We start from the raw sequence: 24237 nt of genomic DNA on the forward strand, positions 1-24237 counted from the left end.
CTTGTTTAATTTTAAGTGTTTCTCAGGAGGTATTGTTATCAGGGAAACATGAAGAGCAGCACATCTCCAGTCAGCCTTTATCACAGACTATGTCCTGTTTACATTTGTTACTAAGGAAGACCACACTGGCCCATAGCACCGTGTGTGTGGTTTCCACCCTGCCTGCTGTCACTGTCAAGGCCTTGCCTGCAGGAAATCTGTCTGCTGTCTGTCTGTTTTCATGTGAACACTCTAATAGAGTGTTCCAAGGGTTTCCTGTGGTCAAGCCAGTTTGAATTGGAATAAATGCTTTATGAGTTGGCAGATTGTGTAAGGTGGCATTTATGCAAACTCAGCATGTCTTGATGGGGTTACTATAAAAATATGGCAACATAAGAGACTGAAGTTGGTCTTCCCAAGGCCATAAAAAACAGAAATTGGGTGGCCCGGATAGATTATTGAGTTGCTTTCATTTTCTGGGAGAAATGACTCAAGAACATTATATGTGTGTGCGTGTGTGTGTGTGTATGTATGTATGTATGTATGTATGTATAGATAGATAGATAGATAGATAGATAGATACATTAGATACATTAGATACATTAGATACATTAGATACATTAGATACATTAGATACATTAGATACATTAGATAGAGAAATACCGTGTTTCCCCGAAAATAAGACCTAGCCGGACAATCACCTCTAATGCGTCTTTTGGAGCAAAAATTAATATAAGATCCGGTCTTAGTTTACTATAAGACCTGGTATGGTATAATATAATATAATATAATATAATATAATTAATATAATATAATATAATATAATAAATATAATTAATATAATATAATTAATATAATATAATTAATATAATATAATATATATAATAAATATAATATAATATAAAATAATATAATATAATATAATATAATATAATATAATATAATATAATTAATAAAATATAATATAAAATATAATATAAAATATAATATAAAATATAATATAATACCAGGTCTTACATTAATTTTTGCTCGAAAAGACGCATTAGAGCTGATTGTCCGGCTAGGTATTTTTGGTATATATACATATATTCATTCTTCTGGGGTATAATAGCTAAAGTCCAACATTGAGACAGAAGAGGGGTCTGATTAACCTTTTTAATTTTAGAGGTGTATAATTTAAAATTTTTAAAGTTTTATGTGTAATTAAAAAATGCAACCTAACACAAGGTGGATTTTATCTAGATGGGGAACCAGTAATCCCTGTTTAAAAAGCATAGTGGGAACATCAGCCTAATATGAGTCTGTTCTGAGTTTGAATATGATGGTAATAAAAATAAAACACAGTTGATACCATCAGTGCTTCCAAAATCAGCAACTACATCATAACTGGTACTCTGAAGTTACTGTGCTGGGCTGACCTGGGTTTCAGTCTGTTCAAAACCTGAGCTTCTAGAAAAGTCATGAAATATCTGGACCTGGAAGTATTGCTCTGAAGGGGGAGAATGGGTTTTGTGCAGATAGACTATACTTGAAGAACACAGCTTTCTGAGTGAATCAGAAATGTGTCCATTGTCAGAAAATATTGAAAGTATAAGAACCAAATTTTAGGAGAAAATAGTATTTGCTTGTTTTAACTCCAGACACCTGATTTAGAAACAGAACTAAGCGGCATTGAGGAAATGCCTCTGAAAGCACCTTTCATGACCACTATTTCTGGAGTGTGTCTGCCAAAATCATTTGTCTTTTGTGCTACTGAAAAATAATGCACGTCCATGCCCATTTCATTAGCTCACTACTGTGTCAAGCTTCAGGTAGAGTCTGAAACAGAAGTCATCATTAGAAAAGAGAGGGTAAAGGGTTCTCACCTGCTGCCAGAATTCTTGTGACCCTTCTGCACAGTCATCAAGCTGTCCTCCCTCCCTGTCTGCGTTGTATTTGAACTCACTTGTTACCCTGCTTCCTAAACCTTGGTTCTGCTTCAGTCCAGCATGAGTAACTGGCAAGGTGGTAGGTACATCATTTCACCCATAGTTCACTGTGATGTCATCTCTGTCCTGGACATGAAACCCTGGTCTTTTCCTTCAGCTACTGGAATGCTGCCTTGGCAGTCTTTTATCTGCTTAACCCAAAAACGTCTCTTTCTGATGAGGTAACAAGTATAGATGTTAGCTTCTAACCCTGATCCTGTCTTAGGCATTCCTTATCAGTAGTTTGTTCTTTCTTTCTGTAAGATGCTGGCTACATTCTGATTGACCAGTGGGGTTTTTGAAGGTCATCCAAATGATTACTCTTTCATTAGGAGGTTGGGAGGGTGCTTCTGCCTGAAAAGCTAATTTTCACAGTAGGTAACCTGATTTGCATTGACCAGGTTTGTGCAGTCTCTTGAGGCCTCCATTCCTTCGTTTGGGGATCAGAGGTCCCCATTGCCCTCCATAGCACAGAACCTATGACTTCCGGGCCAAACCATTCACCACAAAGCTGGCTATAGTTTTCCTCTAGTCATACAGAGATTACCGGGTCAAACAGTGAATTTTAGGTTTCTAAAGACACTACATAGAGACATGATGATAAAAGCAAGAGTTCCTGCCAGCTTGGCCTGAGGTTTCTCGAGAAGCTCATCTCTCTGACCTAGTATATTTCTATGAACTGGATGTATTTGATCCCAGGACATCACCAGGCTTGGAAATTGAGCCAACTAAACTAAAGGTAAGTGGGAATGGAAGATGGGCACCTGGAGCCCTCTAAAAGGGAAGCAGGCTAGAGAAATGACTGGCCTCTGGAGATGTCATGGAAATGGCATAATATACAGGGCTCCATGGGCAGCCAGCCATCTTTGTGTTCATCTGGAACAGCAGTCCCTCGGTGATTTGGTCAAAACCGCTGAGTCCTAGCCCCTAACCTTCTCTTCCCATGTATTCAGCTCTACCTACAAGGACTCCAACACCCTGCACCTCCCTACGGAGCGTTTCTCTCCTGTGCGCCGGTTCTCAGATGGGGCTGCAAGTATCCAGGCCTTCAAAGCTCACCTGGAAAAAATGGGCAACAACAGCAGCATCAAACAGTTGCAGCAGGTAATGGAAGAGATGGCAGGCATCTCTGGAGAAGCATGGGTAGCAGACCAGTATTGCAGGAGGCCTGGGGTGTTAAACTTTCCACCCCCCTTCATGTCAGCACTGCAGTTTTATAGGTTCAAAACTGTATAGTTTCTAACGCTTTTTGCTTGCTTCTTGTTATGTACAGCTTTCCCCAGGATCAAACTTGCTTACCCTATGAAGGGACTAAATTTTCTTTTCTGTCTCTGTAGTTCATTAGAGAGGAATTTCTGGGCTTGGGTTTCAGTGGGAAGCACTAGGGAAGGTACTTCTAAGCAACCCGGGCAGTCCTCTTGTGATTTATGGGCACTGGGTGTTGTTGGAGCCTGCTCTGCATTGTTAGCACCTGGCCTACTCTCCAGTCGGTACGGAATGATGCTCCCAGAGGAAAGAAGTGTACCTCTAGGCTTCTTAAAGGGGCCGTTTTCCTTTCTGCCTTCCTGATGACCAAGCTTCAAGTGGCGTGTTCTCTGTACACAGATTTTACACTGGATATTTTCACTTGTACACAGACCATCCTCAGTGTTTTCCATTAGTTCATGCAGAATGGGATGGGAATATATATTTAGTACACAAATAACTATATAAATGGGTCAGTTGCTCACCAAGGACACTTCTTCTCTTCTGGCTCTTTCTGGCCATGAGACCTTGGGGCAGATGTGCATCTGCTGTCATCATCACTGCACAGGGTGGGCCTGGGTGCATCCCATCTGTACTAACTGTTTTCCCTTCAGGAGTGTGAGCAGCTGCAGAAGATGTACGGGGGGCAGGTTGATGAAAGAACCCTGGAGAAGACCCAGCAGCAGCATATGTTATACCAGCAGGAGCAGCACCATCAAATTCTCCAGCAGCAAATTCAAGTAGGCATTCACTCTTTGCTTTCTCCAACTTGTTTGGAGTTTGCTTTCAGGCTGATTTGCTTGTGTATTTTGAAGGAGATCATGCAGGGCAAAATGGAGTTGAGTTATGTTGATGGTTGACATGTTTGAGTAAAGGTAATCAAATCTTTCGATGAACAGCAAAGCATAAGTCTCAGTGACAGATAGCTCTTTCTGTTTCTTCCCTGCCTGAGAATAGCTCTAGTTAATCTTCAAGCTCACAGTTACTTTTCTCCTTTTCCCCATATGTTTTAGGATTCTATCTGTCCTCCTCAGCCTTCTCCACCTCTTCAGGCTGCATGTGAAAATCAGCCAGCCCTCCTCACCCACCAGCTCCAGAGGTAACGAATCATTTTGTTTCATGTCTGAGCCTTTGTCTCTATAGCTTGGTGTCCTTGGTCTGTCTCGTATGGGAGATACTGACTGACTTTAGCTTTTATCTTGGAAGAACCTATTTGAAAAGCAGATAAACCAATTTAAATTTCCACAGCCTCCCTAAAATCCTGACTTCCTGTGCCACTTCATTTTCTTAGCCCCATGAATAAAGTAATCTGATATCTAATACAAGAGGCCAGACAGGCCCACAATGACCTCTGCCTCTCTGTCTGGGAAGTTTGGTAAAATAACGTGGATAGCTTTTAAGTAGACTGTGGTGGGTGGTTTACATATGTTTTTCTAGCCTGGAGGCTTATCAAAGCTAAGAAAATAATTTCTGCTTGTGTGTATCATATGACTGAAGCTAACTTCAAGGTTATTCTGTCACCTCAGGAAATTTATTTATTTACCTGGTTTTGTTGTTTTTTAAGGTTAAGGATTCAGCCTTCAAGCCCACCCCCCAACCACCCCAACAATCATCTCTTCAGGCAACCCAGTAATAGTCCTCCCCCCATGAGCAGTGCCATGATCCAGTCTCACGGTGAGTGGGAAGGTTTATACGGAACCGTGGGATGGTATGCTACATGGAAAATAGGAGTCTCGGTCTTGAAGGCCGCAGCAATTGATTTGAATGGCAGAATAACATAATATTTAAAGGTGTGGGCTCTAGAGGCAGACTGCCTTGGTTTGAATCCTGTTTCCACCAACTCTTTAGCTACGAAACCACAGGTAAGTTACTTGACTTCAGTGCACCTCAGCCTTCTCAAATGTAAAATAGGGAGAATAGTGATATTTAATGAATAAATATTTTCACTTGGAACAGTCTCTGGCACAAAATGGTTCTCAGTAAAGGTTAACTATTATTAATGTTTTAATTAAAACCCTCTCCAACTCGACCAAATAAGAAGCTGCTGCCAGAACTGTCCTTGTTGTCATGCCTCCATCTGGTTCCCCATTGCACATGTGGCTCCTCTCTGATGGGTGTGTAGATGGAGGTGAAGGTGAGCACTCCCTGCTTGGTGTAGGGCTGTAGGGACCAGCTCTCTGAGGACTTAGTATTTCAAAACCTGGCGATCTCTTAAGTAATACACACAGGCCAGATCCCCTGAAGAGTCGGAAGTGGTTTCTATATCCTCCCTACTCAAAGCGGGGTCCCCCGACCAACAACATCGGCAGGAAAATTAGAATCTCAGGTCCCATCCCAGACCTGCTAGATTAGAATCTGCATTTTAGCAATATTTCCAGGCCATTTGTATGCACATTGGAGTTTGAGGAGCATTGCCCTACATCAGAGCTACTCAAAGAATAATTCATGGGCCAGCATTCAGGGCAACTTAATTAGAAATACAAATCCTTGGGGCCCCACCCAAACCTACTGAAGCAGAATTCTGTGGGTAGGGCCCGTGAATCTGTGTTTTAAAAAGTCCTCCAGATGAGCTAAAGTTGAGAAGCACTGCTCTACATGGTATCTAGTTTGAGTGTCCTCGTTGGCGCCCATTGCTTCCAGCTGGCAAGCAACCTGGGCATTTGGTCACTGATGTTCCCTTCTCTCCAGGTGCGGCATCTCCCTCCCAGTTTCAAGGCTTACCCTCCCGCAGTGCAATCTTCCAGCAGCAGCCCGAGAACTGTTCTCCTCCTCCCAGCGTGGCACTAACCTGCTTGGGCATACAGCAGCCTACCCAGTCCCAGCAGGTGACCATCCAAGTGCAGGAGCCTGTTGACATGCTCAGCAGCATGCCGGGGACAGCTCCAGGCTCTGCCGGGCGGGGTCTTTCCATTAGCCCCAGTGCCAGTCAGATTCAGATGCAGCACCGTGCCAACCTGATGGCCTCCTTCAGCTATGGGCACCGGCCCTTGTCCAAGCAGCTGAGTGCTGACAGTGCCGAGGCCCACAGGTAAGGCTTCCTGAAGTCACCTATCCATCCATTCCAGTGATCCAGTGGGAGGAAGCCGCTTAGCAGGGCCAGCGGGGAGATGGGAAGGAGAATGAGTCTGATCGTTTCATCCTTTTCCAAAATCAGGGTCGTGGGTTTGGGGTGAACTTGAAACCTATTTATTGACCAGGATCAAAATGCTAATGAGACGGGAGGAAAATGACAAAACTATCTTACTGTTTGTCCACAAAGAAGGAAACAGGCTATTAGAGGAGCTGGTAAAAATGCCAATTCCCCTTGTCTATTCTTTGAGGATTCTTTCCCTCTCTGTCACTCATATTCTAAGAGATTGGTGCTTCTTAGTAGCTCAGATGATGGAAAATAGGCCATGTTGCTACCTTCAGCCTAGAGCTGGGTCTGTTACACACAGTGCACTAAATCCCTTGGACATCACTGAGCAAGTGAGTGCAGGGATGAGCTGGGATGATGCCTACGTACATCCCCGTCTCCCCTGTCACACCACAGTTCCGTGTATCATTGGGGCTCCCTACTGGGACAGAGTGGTAACTATTCCCCAGGGGAGTATAATACACTCATTACATGAATGCCTGGCACTCACTCTTTTTTGTGTCTGCAGCTTGAACGTGAATCGGTTCTCCCCTGCTAACTACGACCAGGGGCATTTACACCCCCATCTATTTTCGGACCAGTCGCGGGGTTCCCCCAGCAGCTACAGCCCTTCAACAGGAGTGGGGTTCCCCCCAAGCCAAGCCCTGAAAGTCCCTCCACTTGACCAATTCCCCAGCTTCCCCCCCAGTGCACATCAGCAGCCCTCTCACTATACCACGTCAGCACTACAGCAGGCCCTGCTGTCCCCCACACCTCCAGACTATACAAGACACCAGCAGGTACCCCACATCCTTCAAGGACTACTCTCTCCCCGGCATTCGCTCACCGGCCACTCGGACATTCGGCTGCCCCCAGCAGAGTTTGCACAGCTCATGAAAAGGCAGCAGCAGCAGCGACAACAGCAGCAGCAACAGCAGCAGCAAGAGTACCAAGAATTGTTCAGGCATATGAACCAGGGGGATGCTGGGAGTCTGGCTCCCAGTCTTGGGGGACAGAGTATGACAGAGCACCAGGCTTTACCATATCAAAATGCTGACTCGTACCACCACACCAGCCCCCAGCATCTTCTACAAATCAGGGCGCAAGACTGTATCTCCCAGGTTTCCTCACCCAGCCCAACCCACGGGTATGCTCACCAGCCGGCACTCATGCATTCAGAGAGCATGGAAGAGGAGTGCTCATGTGAGGGGGCCAAGGATGGCTTTCCAGACAGGAAGAGTTCCAACACGTCAACCAAAGGTTGCCATGAAAGCCCCCTGCTCTTGAGTACTGGCGCCCCCGGAGACCCGGACTCCTTACTAGGAACTGTGAGTCACGCACAGGAATTGGGGATACATCCATACCGACATCAGCCAACTGCTACATTCAGTAGAAATAAGGTGTCCAGCCGAGGTAAGAGTCCCTTCAAAGTAATAGTCCTGGGCCGGTCTGCCCCAATTCAATTAACTTAGTAATGTTATCTTTTCTCAGCTAGTACTCTGTGTTCCTAAGAGAAAAAGAATTCCTGAAAAGACCCTCAGGACCTTTTGAGGGAGAAGCATGTAGGAATTGGGTGTTGGTGGGTAAGGGATCTGTTTTCAAAATTAAAGGATAGTGATAGAAAATTAACAGATAGTACAGTCAGTAAAATATATTATCTATTTCTCATGTTCATACCACGGTTTCTTGGAATCCAGAATTCCTTGACTGTCATCAAAATAGCTAACTTTAACTTCTGCAATACAAAAGAGTCAGCTACCAGTGCTAAGGAAATAAAATTTAGTATAAATAGCATTGGACCAAAAGTCAGAGCACCTCAGGTCTGTACTTGACTCTCTCATGAATGCGATAACCTTGTCACTTAAACCCTCATGTTCTTTCCTCGTGTGTGAAAAAAGGGCATGAGGAGTAATGGTGCTTTACAGAGTATTTGGGAAGATTAAGACATGTATATATGTGTTTGTGTTACTCATAATGTATGTGTGTGAGAGAGCGTGAAAGAGAAAGAAGTAAGTGTTTGATAATCTGGAAGTACGATATAAACATGAGTTATTACTTTGATCATTTCATTCATAAACTAAATGCAGACTATTACAGCATCATAGGAGAGGCCCCAGGCCATTCCGTTTTGTCTTTTTAATGAATGTGTACATTCATGTTCATTCTGAGGGAGATTAGGATTACCATCAGTGAGTTAGACTCAGGAAATGTTGTTCCATTCGCATCGTAGCCTTCATCTTAGACAAAATCTGGACTGATATCCATCCCATAGATCGTGAAAAATGAGTTCACCCATAAAATATACAACCTTGAAACAGCATTTCTTCCATCCTTCCCTTCTTGGAGCTAGCTGCATCTCTTGCTCTGACTTTTAAAGTCAACACACAAAACTCACTCCTAGGGGAATTAGGTCCCATGGTGCAGAGCAGGATAGAAGACCGTGCTCTAAATCAGTTTATGTGATGGAGACTTGGTGCCTTCAGGTTGTGCTCGTTATGCGCTTATAGGGAGGGACACGTGGGTGCATAAAACACCAGTTAAATCCTGGGCTTTTGAACAGTTGGGTGCCGTCCAGCTTAGAGGTCTGTACCAGTCAGGTGTGTTGTGTCCACCGGTGGCTGCTGTATTTTTACGATGGTGGAAGTTTCAGAACCAGATCATATGTGGAATGGCTGACAGACCTGGGGATGTTTAAGATTGGGGGTAGAGAATAAGGAAAACTACCATACCTGTCAGATGGAAGAAAGGATTCGACTTTTCTGAGTTCATATTATGGGGCAGAACCAATTCTTTCTCAGGAGAGAAATTGCAGCAAATTTCGACCCCCTATGGAAGACTTTTATAAGAACTTTCCAGAATAGGCTCCTTAGCAGCCTGAGAGCTTCCTGTCGCTAGGAACATTCTAGTAGATGTGGGATGATGTGGAAAAGCTTCCAGTGCGAGTGAAAGCTTTCACAAGGTTAGCATACTATAATTGCTGTAAAAAGCTAACTTTTCTGTAGTGTTTTCCATGTACCAGACACCAAATGTTATTCATATATAAATTCATTTAATCCTCTCAAAAACCATATATGGTAGTAACTTATTATTGCCCCTGTTTTATCAATGAGACTGCTGAGGCAAAGATTAAGTAATTTGCCCCCAAGGTCACCTGCTAGTAAGTGGCGTCTGAACCCAAGAGTTATTCATTTCACTCTGGCAGATGCTTCCTGAGCACGTCCTTGGTGTACAAGGCATGAAGGAGAGAGCAAAGCTGGAGCAAATTGTATACACTCCCCTCTCCCACTTCCCCTGGATTGCCGTGTATTAAAACACCTTTTGAAATGGTTTTGTTCAAAAATTATTCTCATTTCTCTTCACTTTTCCCTCATGTGTGATGTGACTCTTCTGTACCGAAAGGCTGGAGGGCTTCAATTCACCTGTGTCCCGTCATTGTCAGCGGAACCCACCTTTCAGCAGGCTTGCTGATATTTCAGTACTGGAAGTAAGGCAGAATGTGTTTGATACAAGTGTGGGCGCGCCAGAGGAGGGAGAGATCAGAGGAGTGGGGTCGGTTTCCAGCAGTCAGTGGCATTTGAGTTGGGTTTAATAGGTGACGATTTTGCCGTTTGGATTTAGGGGAGAATCATGAGGACAGATCACTGGAGTGGAGTGCACGTGGAGGGGTTAGGAGGAGTTAAGGGCAGAGGTTGTCTGAAGCCCAGCGTATGGCCCCGATCCAGCTGCCGTGTGCCATGAGAGGAGTGGCACACTGTTCAGTTCTCCGGCCAGTTGTAAATCAATACGCAGTCCTGTCAGTGATCCATACCCCTTCTTTTTAAATCCAAGGCCTTCTCTTCAGGCCCAAATTTCATTTTAGGATTATTTTGACAAATCTCTCCTACTTCTTCCCCTAGCTGAGTTGCTATCGTTACCTCTCTCCTCTCTCTCTCTTCTCCCTACCTTCTTACATGTCCCACCATCTTCATCATCACTGCCATTATCCCTACAAACATCTCTTCTGGTAACTGGAAGAATCAAGCCCTAAGTGTATTCTTAAGCTTAAAACTCTCCTGTCCTCGCTGCCTCATTATCAGTTTTGCAGGTATCTTCCCCTCAAAGTCCTCTTTTTTTCTTAAATCTTTTTTTCCTGATCTTTGGTATGAACTTTTCTAGAAGCTGTAGTCTTAGCTCCTGCCCTGCTTAGCTTGCCATTGTATTGTAAGAGATTATTCTTCCTTCTTCCTACCCAGTTTACTATAAACTTACCTTTAACTTAGCTGCAGAGTTTGCATTTTCTTGCTTGAATACTGCTCTTTCTAAAATCCGTTCCTGTTTTGTGACTTTTGGAACAACATACACAATTGTTTTCATTGAATAAAGCCGCAAATTTATTACTATGTGTGTTTAGAATCCAGTATAGTGATATAATGCAATAGAGAAACTAATGGTCTAAGGAAGCCCCCTGCTGCTCAAGAGTTAAAATCCCTCCAGGGATGTATGTCTGTGTGTTTAAAGCAATTTCTCTTATCCTGGGATATCCCCACTGTCCTTACCTTAAACAACATGAGCTTACTTTATGACCGGGGGCCTGCATGTAACCTCTCCAGCCTTCATCTGTGTAATTACGGATGTTAAGCTAAATGCCCCCTCTGCGAAGGAGAACGCAATTAATGTTGGGAGTAAGTCTGCTCCAGGTGTGGTGCTTTCGACTCAGCTACTCATCTCTTTTCACATCCACCCTGGGACATTTATCTTATGATCCCTTTTACAATAGAAAGTCAGGCTCCACAATCTTCCTGCTTCAACATGACATGATTCTGTCTATTCTTTTAAAAACTTGACAGCTCACAGTCTTACATTACCAAAGAATCATCAGATGATTTGCTGTCACTTTTGCCAAGAAAGGGTTATAATACTTTACCCCACCATCTTGCAGGCAAGTGGGGAAGCTCACACTCGTTTATCTCTCTGGACAGAGTTTGTCTGCTGTTCCCTCTGATGACACCTCCACCTTGGTGTAGGTCCACATGATCTCAAAATATTTCCTGATAGAGCGAATTCAATAAAATGTATTGAATGAGTGGGTTGCACCGACTGTGTTATAGGGATGAACAGCTACAGAACCTGTCCTCAGGGCTTATATCCCACTGGGGGGAAGAAGGCAAGCTCATCAACAGCCTTAACATGAAGTGCTGCCTAACCAGTGCTGTAAGAAGTATACAGTCATGTGCCACATAACAACGATTTGGTCAGGGGTGGACCACATATATGATGGCGGTCCATAAGATTATAAAGGAGCCAAAAAATATCTATTGCCAGTTACATCAGAGCTGTCGTGGTTCCTAGCACAATGCATTGCCATTGCCTACAGTATTCAGTACAGTAACGTGCTGTACAGGTTTGTAGCCTAGGAGCAACAGGCTGTACCATAAGCCCAGGTGTGTAGTGGGCTAGGTAATCTAGGTGTGTGTAAGTGCACGCCGTGATGTTTGTACAACAAAGTCGCCTAACGATGCGTTTCTCGGAATGTAGCTCCGTTGTTAAGCAACATATAACTATGATTATAAAGAACAGAGCCAGAACGATCTGTCTAAAGTTTCTTAAGGGTAGGTGAACAGGGACCACTGGTGTTAGTGAAGAGAAATTCCATGCCATCAGATCAGCGCTCGTGGTTATCTGTTTCCTTTATGGCTGTTTGCTCCAATCAGTGTGGAGCCAGGCCCTCCCAGGGCATGGAGCAGGAGCTCGCTAAGGGGTGTGTAACATCTGGGCTGCCTGTGATCTCCCTGTCTGCTGCTGTAGAAGTACAATTAAGGTTTATCTTCCGTCTGTAGTGTTCCATATACTGGATTTTTTATTTTACTTTGCAAATAAATAAGTACAACAGCATAACCAGTTTCACAGTGAGATTACCAACTTGAGCTCGTAAAGAAAACCATATCCTCCTCCCTGAGTCCAGTCAGCTTCTGCAATGTTGTGGACTTCAGACCACATAGAGGGTAAAATGACTAACAGAGGGATTACCCCCTCAGAACCTATACGAGGACGATGCACACATGTCATTTCTCTCATTTTTTTCTTAAAACCCGGTAAATAAGTAAGGATGAGTCAACATTGACAGATTCAACAGACAGTTACGCAAGCTGCCCCAGAGTTCCCTGGGCAGGTGGGTGGTGTGTATTGTGTCCGTTTGTGTATTTTTCCTCTTGCATGATCAGAGGATCATCCTCGCCTCTGTGCTCGCTCAGCTTCACTTTGGTAAATACCTGAGACTGCTGCTCTCAGAAGTCCTCGTCCCCATTAGTTAGATATCCTTCGGTGAGCTTGACAATTCCTGTAGTTGCTGAATTCACATATAAGATGCCAAAGATTTGAACCTGAATTTTAGGCCCTATGGTCAGTGGGTTACTTTATGTACACCTCCCCCCAGCCCCAACTAGTCAGTAGGTCTCCTCTTAAAATATCACAAAGGACTTCTAGACTCAGGATTCAATGTTCTTAACTTAAAAAATCACACTTTACTTGTGCAGTCCTTTATAATTTATTAGAGACTCTTTCAATGTGTTATCGTTTGAGCCCCTAAACACCTGTCATTTTTAAGAGAGAGAAACAGGGATTAAGAGAGATTAAATGCTCACCTAATTTCATACATTTGCATTTATTGGAACTGGATCGTGACTTCAAGTGTCCTGGTTCCCTTGTCTAACATTCTTTCTTCTGTCTTCTCTCCTCCCGTTTTACACCTTCCGAGCATGTCTGCCACGCAAAAGATGCCAGCCCTTCCAGATCTTTGACCTATGGATTATATTGAAACCTGAGCAGACAGAGCCCTGGTTTGTTACCCAACTCCGTTTTCACCTAGTTTTTAACTTACATTCATCTCTCTTAAAGGCTTCTTCTCTGGAAATGAAAGTTTCATTAACTCATTTGTTCACTCATACATGGGCACATTGTCCCCATAATTCTGGAAGTTGGGTTCTGTGATAAAATCAGTTTCCTTGTTTGTTTTTGTCAACTGGCTCCGTATGCCCTTATACCCTCAGCAATAATGTCTCTGAAATGACTTGGAGTAAAACCAGTCTTTACTGAGCTCTTCCAGTGTTCCAAGCTCTCGTAAGCACTTTCCATACCTGCAGGGTGAGTCATGCTGTACAAATAGAGACTGAGATCCAGGGAAGTCAGGTAACTTGCCCAAGAGCCCATCCCCCAAGAGCCCTCAGGATCCAAGCCCAAGTCTTCCTGACCCCCGAGCTTGTGTTCATGAGCCCCAGGCTGGGGGCCAGGAAGGCTCATCGCATGATTTGTCAGGCAATAGCTGGCTCTGCCTTGGTGCTGCTTTCAGGTGTGTTGGCACCAGACCTGAAGGACAGGAAGAAAGCAGACAAAGGAGGACAGCATCCATGTGACCTTCCCAAAGGCAGGACCAAGAGGAGGGTGGGTGTTTGGATTTGTAGAAACCCTGTCTTCAGGAATAAAAATACATTCAAAGAGAGAGAGGGAAAGAGGAGACTTAGCATACATCTCAAACAAACACATTAAGGCCCCGAGAAGAGGTGGGAAGGAACTAAATGTCAAGAAGTAGGACTTATACATTCGTTAGCTTTGCTATTTCTCATGTTTGATAATGATGATCCTTTAAAAATCTTTAAACAAGAGAGCTCTCATTTTTGTCTTTGGGGATACAAGAAGGTGCAGATTATGAGATTTGCATCCAATTCTATAATTCAGAAAAAAGAAAACCTCAAAGAATTGAATGGATGGTGCTACCTATGAAAGAAGAGAATATAGGTATTAGAAAACATTTTGGAAAAGTAAGAAGCAGCTATTCATGTTGCTTCTTGGCAAAACAAACCAGAGAGCCAACTCCTTGCCCCACAAAGCCACTGTTGCACCACTTCCTGCCAGTGATTTTTGTCTGGCCCTGGGGCCAGCACGTAATCTGTGCCCACTGAGAGGAGTTGGGCTGCGTGGGTAAGATGGGTGAGCTAAACAGAGCAGGTCCTGGGCTTTTATCTTCCTCTCTTTGCTGGCTTTTAGCTTTCAGGAGCAAAAGAGTTGACTTCTGGCTGTTCCTTTAACCTCTTTGCTCAGAGAACTTTCAAAAGATTGCTCATTTGCTTTCATCTTTGGTACTTGGGAACCTCCCCCCGGCTCATTTTCCTCTGGAATGTTTTGCATTACCAGCAATGTGCATATCTGGTAGCTCCCCTCCCTTCCCATTCTACCTCAGCCCCTAACCCACGGTCTAACCTTAACTGTTATAGGAGACCATAGAGACCCTTTAACCAACACTCAAGCAGTATGCTTTTCTTTCATTATTCAAATAGCGACTGGAATGATACAGTTAGAATTAGGGCTGTGTTTCCTATTAAACGCTTTTTAAAAACCTGGTCTCGCCAAGGTACAGTTCATCAGAAAATAGGCCCAATAGATCTGGGGTGCACAGGTTGGGCCAGAGGGAGGAAGTAGCTGCGACACAGGAGGCCAAGCTGAAGCTGAGTAAACCAGCTCAGTCCAAGCCAAAAAAAAGACCACCAGAGTGTATCTGTTTTTTGTTTTTTTTAATTGTCACAGAAAGAAAATACAATCAGAATTTTCTCCCAGATTTTCTCTCAACAGTGGACGAGAAAAGAGATTTTTAAAGCGAACAAACAAAACCCTTGCCCTGAGCAAAAGTATACCATAGTTTTGCATAATACATTTCATAAGGTGAATCTGAACTGTTGCCAAACTTTTTTGAAGACTAGACAAAAAGTATCCCATCCACCTTGTTCCCAAGACCTTATAGTAAAAATATTTCCTGGCCTGACTAAAAACAAACAAACAAAAAAACAAAAAAACAGAAGAAAATAATCTTGAAACAAGTGCCATTATAAACAATATAATTTTCAAATGCAATCTGGTCCTTGAATTATAATTATTAAATACTTGTATACCTTTTACCGTTTCTTTCCTCAAAGGTTCCTAACTTTTCAATGTGCATAAATTCCAGCTGAAAGTACACAAAAACACTCCTTTTAGTCTTTTCTGCAGTCGAAATGAAATCTCACAGGTGTGAATCCCATTTTGTCCTTCTTTTTGTCCTTATGGCACCTTTATTCTCTCCATTTCTCTCCAAACAGTTCGTCTCACATCTTCAGAACAATCTTTTGCTTTATCCTGTCATATTCACAAGAGAATAACTTACTTTCCTGCTTCTCTCACAACCAAATTTACTGAATAATCTGCCTGGATCTTCTTAAGCCTATTACTGTATTCAAACTACCACTTCCTGTCCCATCTCAATACCCAGGGGTTCATCCCTTTAGTACTGCTCTCACCACTCTATTTGAGATTTTCCTTGAGGATTTCCCAATGAATAAATCCATCCTTTGGAGGTACCATCCTCTTCACACTGAACAGTATTGGCCATAATTTATGACTGTTCTTTCCTGATATTCTCTGGCTTTGACAACTCTGACGCATATTCTCTCAGCTCTCTTCCAGTCCTTCTAGATTCTCTTCCTCCTGCTCCTCGCTCCAGCCTCTCTCCTTCATGTAGAGGGTATGCGGGGAGCCATCTTTGATGCCTTCCTTGTCTCTCTGTACCCTGTGGCTTCTGTGACTCACCGAGTACATGTGTGAGCATCTCTGCTGGTCCTAGACTCTGGAGTAGGTACCCAGAAGGGGCATTGTGCAGCCATAAAGTGTGAGAGTATTCAGTATGACTACTTTTGCTGAATTGCTCTCCCAAGTGATGCAACAATTCATGTTCTCATCAGCTGTGGGAGAAGGTGCCTCACTACTCCCTCAGGGCGTTGGTAAGGATGAAGGTGTCAAATTACATCCCATTGTTATTTTAATCTGTGCTAAATCACATCCTTCATATTTTATTAGCTATTTAGGTTTACTCTCCTTAAATCTCCTGTTTATATAGTTTGCTTAATTTGTAATTGGTTTGTTTGTCTTTTTAGTTGAATTGTTGAATTTCACCATATATTTTGGATACTAATGCTCTGTGGGTTCTATGCATTTGCAAATACCTTCTTCTAGTCTTTTCAATTTTTAAAAGCCATCTGTTATTTTAGAGAAGTCTTAATTTTATATTGTCAATTTTCTCAATCTTTTCCTTTAAGGTTTTGCTGCATTTATCATATAGAAATAATTTTCTACCATAACATCAGAAATATATTTTTATATTATCTTCTGAAAGTTTTACTGTTCAGTTGTAGATCTTTAATTCACCACCTTTAATTGATTTTGGTGTAAAGTGGAGGTACAAATATAACCTAGATTTTTGAAATAAAATAATAACCAATTGTTCCAAAAAAAAGAAAATAGGCCCAATAGTACCTAAGGAGCTTTAACACAGAAAAACCAACCAACCAAACAAAATACAGAGGGTGCCAATAAAATGTATACACATTTTAAGAAGAAAAAAACTATTAAAATTGTAATATTCAATATATACTGATAACAAAAGATGAACGCAAGTCGCATTTGACTTCTGCAATTACTACTGCTTGAGCCACGTTGACCAAAATGTCCACTAATATAGCTTTCTTTGTCACACACACCCTACCCCCACCACCCGCACCCGCACCCCACCCCGGTATATGTTCAAGTTCCAGGCTCTTAAGGACTGGAGCCAAAAGTGCAACCAGGAGAATCTTACCAACTTCAGTGTGGCCCTGGTTTTCTTGACCAAAGATGGTCAAAAAGAAATATTTATTCTTCTTGAACTCCTCTTTCTTTCCAAAATCCCGTTGATACAGTTGAATGACTCTGACAGGATACTAACCTATATTAAGAGAACATTTATTATTTCAGTTAAGGAGGTAATTCTTAAATACTTACTGGGTATAGGATGAACGCTAAAGGCTCATAGACATGCATAAGATATAATTATTTTCCTCAAAGAATTTACAGTCTAATACAAATTGAACGTGGTACCAGGAATAATGTTAGAGTAATCAGAGTTCATTAAAGTCTTCTAACACTTAAAGGAAGAATGGATCTATTTCTGTTTGAAAGGGACAGTTTCATAAAGATGATAACATTTGAGATGGACTTAGAAGGATGAGTTGATTTGGATTGGCAGGAATGGAAATAGAAGAACCAAGCATGTCCAGGGAACGGGAACAATGAGAGCAAATGCATTGAACTGTGAATGGGTGGGGAAGAGTTAAGTGGTACCATTTGACTAGAGCTTAGAATGTAGGGGAGAATAGTGTGAGGTACTCACGGGAAGATAGTCTGGGAAAGTGTTGTGAAAATGAGGTGTTTGGGCTACCCTGTAGAAAGATGAATCTTCGTAGGCTAGTGGGAGAGGGATGGCTAAGAGGCTATTGTAGTAATCCAGACAATAGGTTTTAGGGCTTTAATAGAAACAGTGAGATTGGAAAGAAAGGTACTGAAGTGACCAACATTACAGGGGTAGAGTCTTTAGTCTTAGGGTTATAGGGATCCAGGAGTAAAGGAGCCAGTGAACTCACACCCAGGTTAGGAAAATAGGCACCAAAACAAGGATCTCTGAAAGAGGAACTGGTTGGGCGGGGGGAGTTGATGAGCTTGTAACTAGACATGTTGAGTGTGAGATGTTCGTTAGATATCCAGAAAAGAATACCTAGTGAATAGTTGGCGCTATAGATCTGGAGCTTAATAGAGTATTTCAGTAGTTCTTTACATAGAGGCAATATAGTTGAAGCCGTGAAAATAGATGCTATTGCCAAAGTAAGTGTTGGGGGACAGAGATCAAGGATAGAAATGGGAAGAGTAGAGGAGCTATGGAAGGAGTTGGGATCAGCAGTTTGAGAAGCAGAGGCGAGGACTGGAGTGGTTCTCTGAGGTGGAAGCCTGGAAGGAGAGAGAAGGCCTCCACAGAACGGAGGCCATCCTCCCAGGCTAGAGAGAGGTTCCTGAAAGCTCCAGGAATGTTCTTATGTGCGTCTAGGTTTGGGAACACAGCACTGTCAAGTCAACAGAGCTGAGGAAGAAAGGTTCAGTGGGATCCAGCCAACTGCCAATGCATGGGATTTTTCTCCTAAGGGTCTGATCCCTTCAAAAAGAGGCTCATGTTTGCTGTAGGACTTAGGGATGGCAGACGGTCCAGGCTCCTCTAAGCAGCATCACCAGTGGCTGAGGATTAGTAGATAGTGCACATGTGGTCCTCACCATTGTTCATTGTCCCTTGCAAGGCATTTGCTTGACAGGCATTGACAGTGTTAGGGGAAACTCTAGGTCTGCTGACCCTATTTTGCTCTGTCTCCTCAGAGTCTGTCATAGGGAACTGCATGGATAGAAGTTCTCCAGGACAAGCAATGGAGCTACCAGATCACAATGGACTTGGGTACCCAATACGCCCCTCAGTCAGTGAGCACCACAGGCCCCGGACCCTCCAGAGACACCACACGATCCAGAACAGTGACGATGCTTATGTATGTTGGTCCCCTCCTGCTTCTCGAAAGTGGGATCCTACCAGTCCCAACCTTGAAAACAGACCTTAGTAATGTGGGGTAACCAACACCCACTCCTCCTGTCTTCTCAACCAGAGTCCACCACTTCTGTAAACTAAGGGAGCGTGCCTTTGAATCACCCTCACGGACCAGCCCAGCTTCAGTAGAATCTTAGTGGAATCTATGTTCCAAATTTTAGACTGAGGAATCAAGAGTAGTTGCCATTTGTTCCTTCTAGTCTTAGTTACTAAACTTTCCCCCAGTGTAAACTCAAGCCCCAGCAAATGAACCCTTAGGCTCGTAGTTAGTTTTCTGGCAGCTACATCAAACTTACTCAGATAAAGGGAGCTAACCTGGCTCAGCAAGACTTTGTTTTCCACAGGTAGACTCCTCGGGCAGCACTGTCTAATACAGTAGCAAATAGCACCTGTAGCTATTCAAATTTCAGTATAATTTCAATAAAATTAAAAGTTGATTTCCTCAATCACAGTAGTCACATTTCAAGTGCTTAGTAGCCTCTGGTGGCCAGTGGCTCCATATTTGCAGGGCAGTAAGACATTCCGTCCTCACAGAGAGCGCTACTGGACTCTACTACCCTAGATAGACTCCTCATGGTGACAGGGATAAGTCAGAAACCTGGTTTGGAAGACTGTGTAGGTGTCAAGTGCATCTGCCCACCAGCAGAGAAATTCAGCATGGCCTCCCCCACCCCACCTGCTCCCTGGGAGAAACCTGCGGCAACTTCCCAGTGTCACTGTTGTAGCATCCCCCTTTAGATGGCACTGTAGGGGAAGGGAGTCTGGGTGGTACTGCTTGGGAGTAGTGCCTGAGGCTGGCCCTTGCCTGGGGTCTTATAGAGGGAACAGCTATCTCTAAGGGTCACCTGTGAGTGGCATTTTCTCTGGTATCCTTACTTCTTTCCTAATCATTTTCTGCAGGTGCAGCTGGATAACTTGCCAGGAATGAGTCTTGTGGCTGGGAAAGCACTTAGTTCTGCCCGGATGTCAGATGCAGTTCTCAGTCAGTCCTCGCTCATGGGGAGCCAGCAGTTTCAGGATGGAGAAAGTGAAGGTAAGGGGCTTTACACATGGGCGCCCCAGATAACTTCCTGTAGACCCCCTTTCCATCTTCACTAGTGACTGCTTCCCTCTTCTGTATAAAGACTTCACGGGGTGCCACAACATCACCAAGGGGTTCTGGACACAAAACCCTTCCCCACTTCTCTTTCTTCCAATGTGTGTGCTTAAAGGAGCATGTCTTCTGGTTGAGTATAGGGGTGTCACATTTCTGTTTGTAGTGCTCTGTTAAGATACTCCTTAATAACTGTTTTTCTTGTTCTGATTAGAGGGCACTGTGCCCACAGCAATATGTCTGCCTCTCCTTAGAATGAGAAAAGGGAGGGTATCATAATGGATATAAAGCACAGGCCTCGGAATGCACAGGCCTGCAGTAAATCCTGACTCTGTCCTTTACAGGCTGCATGGGCAAGGCACTTAGCCTTTCTGAGCCCCAACGTCCCCCCTGCAAAGTGGCCAAAACAGCAGAGCCCAGTCCTAGATTGTGCTGTGAGCGTCAACTGGCCCAGTGAATTTAAAGTGCTTAGAACAACGCCTAGGTCACAGGACCAGTAATCAGTGTGTCTGAGCAGCAAACCTGTCTTCTCCCTTAAAGAGGAAAGTCTTCCTGAAGGAGCAGTTTCTGTCTTCTCTCACTCTGCAGTTGCTGATAGGGCTTGACAGTAAAGGAACAGGAAGAGCAGAACACTTAGAGACCACGGGAGGAATCCTGGCCCCCCAGCCCACAGTCACTAAACACCTTGAGGGCCTGCTGTGAGCTGGAATTCAGGGCTGGGAGTCAGGCTACGCCCGTGCTCAGACTTCTCTTCCTCCTCTCTCCCTCTTGCCCACCTCCCCCACCAGCTCCATGCAAATCTCACGTGGTCTTTCTGGTCGTACAGGATGCGAAGAGAACCTAAGAGGTCACGAGCACCCAGACCTGACTGATGGCAGCCAGCATTTGAACTCCTCTTGCTACCCATCGACCTGTATTACAGACATACTGCTCAGCTACAAGCACCCCGAGGTCTCCTTCAGCATGGAGCAGGCAGGCGTGTAAACGAAACGGAAAGTGAGTATCACCCAGGCCAGGGCCGAACCAGGAGAATCCTTCCACGTGAACTAGGCAACGCCGCTCTTCCCTCCGGTCTTCGCATCTTCCTGCTGTCATTAAGCTCTGTGCCAATTGTTTTGGGGTGTGGGTAGGGGCATACAGAAGACATGTTTCCCATTGCCCCTTGGTTTAGTTATGGGGGATAAGACACAGACAGTGAGCGCCAGCTTCAGAGGAGGGGGGCGGGCACTCTGGTCAGGATAATAAGGAAAAGAAGTGGTCCTTGAACTCAGTCCTGTAGGATGAAGCCCAGCAAGAAAACACATCCAGCCATATTTTTAAGGCTGTGCTGCAAGTGGCAGAATATTCTGGACAGGGGACTAGGTAGGTGATCAGAGGCCAGTGGTAGGAAACAGGTAAATTACCCAGTTTGGCTGGAGTAATGCCTAAATGAACATAGTAGGTAGTAGTTCTTTGAAAACTGACAGAAAAGATTTCAAAGTTAAGCCGTCTGGCAAATCCATATTAGAGCCTCAATGTGAGGTAAAGTGAACCTGTCTGTTTTTCGCTGGTCTCAGCCTATTAATAACCATTGTTGTGTCTGGACCAGTCCTTGTGGTTCTTATTATGATTGGAAGCTACCCTTCAGTAATAACCATCAGGAAACTGAAAAGATGCAGGTTTATTACTTACAAGACTTGGAAATGACACAACACACCTGGGGCCACACAGGGAGATCTGGGGGGGGGGGAGGGGAGACCAAGCGAGCACGCACAGGCCTGGGGTTCTGCTTTTATTGGAATTGAGGGTGGGGGCCTGGGGCTTCGCAGGCTCGCTCTTGATTGGTGAATTGAAAACATTTAAATGTAGGAATTTAAAGCGGGAGAAGAGAAAACAAACAAGTAGCCCAAATGGTTGACAGAACTCAACCGAAATCTCTAAAACAAAGGAGGCTCAGTGGGGGAAGGCGTCCTGGCCTCTTATCTAATGTATGGCTGCCAATGTGTTTATTCAGGATAGTCTTTGAAGTGGATGCCTCCACAATCAAAGCTTAAGTCAGGCACTTGCATTACAAAAAGAAAAAAGAAATCAGGGTTTACACTACACAGTTGCTTTTTTTCTTTTTAAGTTTTCAATTGAATATTTGAGTCTTTCTCTCTTCAAACTAATTCTCTGTGTCTGTTCTGTTGCAGGTTTGTGTACAGCTCGAGAATGAAAAGGTTGACTTTAAACCAACAGTATCTGGCAGCATTGCGCCAAATTGCCATTGTGTTTCTCTCCACCCAAAATGTCGTGGCTCCTTTCGTGACTTTTGGTTCATCAGTATGCTGTTCTTTTGGGTTCTGTGGGCGTTTTTGCCATGTTTGCTTGTTTGACCAAATCACCAAGGAAATAAACAGGAAATTCATGTTCGCCACCTTTTGTAAAAGTGTATTTGGTAAATTTCAGTTGGTGGTTTGGTTTGGTTTTGGTTTTGGGGTTTGGGGGGGGTTTATTGTTTTTTGTTTTGATTTTGTGTTTTTTTGTTGTTTTCCTTTTGTTTTTTGTGTGTGTGGGTTTTTTTTTTTTTTGGTATTCTTTTTGAGGTGTTTCTTTGTTTTGTTTTTTACTTTGCCTCCTCTCTCCTCTCTCTCTCTCTCTCTCTCTCTCTCTCTCTCTCTCTCTCTCTCTCCCCCCCCCCGCCCCCACCTCCCCTTTCGTTTTTTTGAGACAGACAAGCAAAGCAGTTGGAGTACAGAGGCCAGGGAGACAGCCACTCCCCTCCCCAGCCTCCATCCACAGAGCACCCTTGAGTCCTCTGCATTGCTCTTCCATAGAAGCAAAAACTGAAAGATAACATCCTCTGAAATTCTAGTTGCTGGGGAAAGAGAGAAAGTAAGGGGTGATGGCCTTTGGCACTTGGAGTGCAAAAGGAGAAGCCCCAAGCTTGGAACCTGGGGACATCTCTACTGCTGGGATCCACTGAAATGCATGTCTGGTCCAGCCAAGATCATATCAGAATGCTAGCGTGGAGACAGAGTGTGACCTGATGTTGATGGGGTGTCGGTTAGAATGTCTCACTGTGAGCCTTTTCTGTGGTGTATAACTCAGTTCCCCTCCTGTAGCCTGGAAAGTTGGTTGCCTTTACCATCCTGGTGATTCTACCCATGGACTGAAGACCCAACAGGGGTATACTATGCTTTTGTGTCAACTTACATTCTCATTTTATGTTGTGCTAGAAAAAGGATTGTTTCTCCCTATTTTACACACACACACACTTTTCCCTTTCAGCCTCTTTGTCATAGGCAAGAAGACTAGGAGGTGGTCTGGGCCTTGCCTCCTTCCTACCTTCTCCTCCTCCCTGGGCATCCTCAGCCCCTCTTTTAATTCTTGATCATGTAGGAATTATTTTTGGTAAATGTTGATATAATTGTTATTGTTATTATTATTAATAAATAAAAACAAAAGAAATTTTTGTTTAAAAGAGAAATGTTTAACCAGATTCTGTTCTATTTGAATTGTGACTTGCACCTTTTGTTCAAAGTATTTTATTTAGACATTGTAATTGTGAGCAGTTCTCGTGCTGGTGACAGATGTAGTGGTCTCCTTTCCCTAGTTGAAGCAGAGCATATGCAATAGCTATTGTTTCTGTCATTATCTTTATTTTTCTTCACTATTAGAAACCAAAGTCTTCTCTGCTGGCTGGGGGCTGACAAAGGATCTGGTTGTCGCCTTTGATCTTCAAAACCAGAAAGAGATGTTAAATATTGTGACTCTTGATCCTTTTTTCTGAGGAAGGAGAGTTAATGGTCCCCAGCCCCCTCCTAGTCTTTCATCTTGAATTTGCACAGAAGAAAGCGGGTGCCCACCATGGCCATCCTGTTGTTGCTGACAGGATCCCCATGCAGCTTGTCCTTCTCACTGATATTGGCAGCTCAGCTCCTGGAGCCAGTATCCCTCGATGGATTTCTGCAGTGCAAGAGCCTTTCTTGGGATACGTCCCATGTTTCCATGGTCCCCAGTCTCCCGCCGCTTGGTGGTGCCACCAGTTACTCACCAGAAGGAGGCTACCTAGAAAGCCTGAACAACTACTGTTTGACTTCTCTAGGCTCCTTCCAACTCCAGTGCCCCTGACTGCACCTCCACCCCAGCCTGTTCTGTTTACATGGGACTGAATTGATGGGAGAGCAGACTGCCACCCTCCAGTGACCACCCAGATGGAAGCCAGTGAGCCTATTAACCGTGCCATCTTGCGAACTACACTTTAAAAAAATCATTGCTTTGTATTGTAGTAACCAATATGCACAGTATATGTTGAATGTATATGAATATACTTTCCTATTTCTGTTCTTTGAAAATGTCAGAAGTATTTTTTCTTTCTCATTTATGTTGAACTAAAAAAGGATTAAAAAATCTCCAGACCCAA

At 43.8% G+C, this 24237-nt stretch overlaps 1 protein-coding gene across 3 annotated transcripts in view; it reads left to right on the plus strand.

The window, feature by feature from the left end:
* The window catches only part of SIK3 (SIK family kinase 3), a 244763-nt gene extending 220526 nt beyond the window's left edge, over window positions 1-24237 (plus strand). For 2 of the 3 annotated variants that reach the window (XM_019713625.2, XM_019713626.2), the window contains 10 exons: window positions 2900-3050; window positions 3806-3931; window positions 4205-4290; window positions 4756-4865; window positions 5880-6219; window positions 6836-7719; window positions 18541-18704; window positions 19661-19793; window positions 20680-20849; window positions 22025-24237. In XM_019713625.2, the coding sequence (XP_019569184.2) occupies window positions 2900-3050; window positions 3806-3931; window positions 4205-4290; window positions 4756-4865; window positions 5880-6219; window positions 6836-7719; window positions 18541-18704; window positions 19661-19793; window positions 20680-20837 (2152 nt within the window). In that variant the 3' untranslated portion in view covers window positions 20838-20849; window positions 22025-24237. The remainder of the gene's footprint in view (window positions 1-2899; window positions 3051-3805; window positions 3932-4204; window positions 4291-4755; window positions 4866-5879; window positions 6220-6835; window positions 7720-18540; window positions 18705-19660; window positions 19794-20679; window positions 20850-22024) is intronic. The other variant, XR_012497380.1, reaches the window with a different exon arrangement.

This window comes from Rhinolophus sinicus, linkage group LG06, assembly GCF_036562045.2.
Source record: "Rhinolophus sinicus isolate RSC01 linkage group LG06, ASM3656204v1, whole genome shotgun sequence".
Lineage (NCBI taxonomy): Eukaryota > Metazoa > Chordata > Mammalia > Chiroptera > Rhinolophidae > Rhinolophus > Rhinolophus sinicus.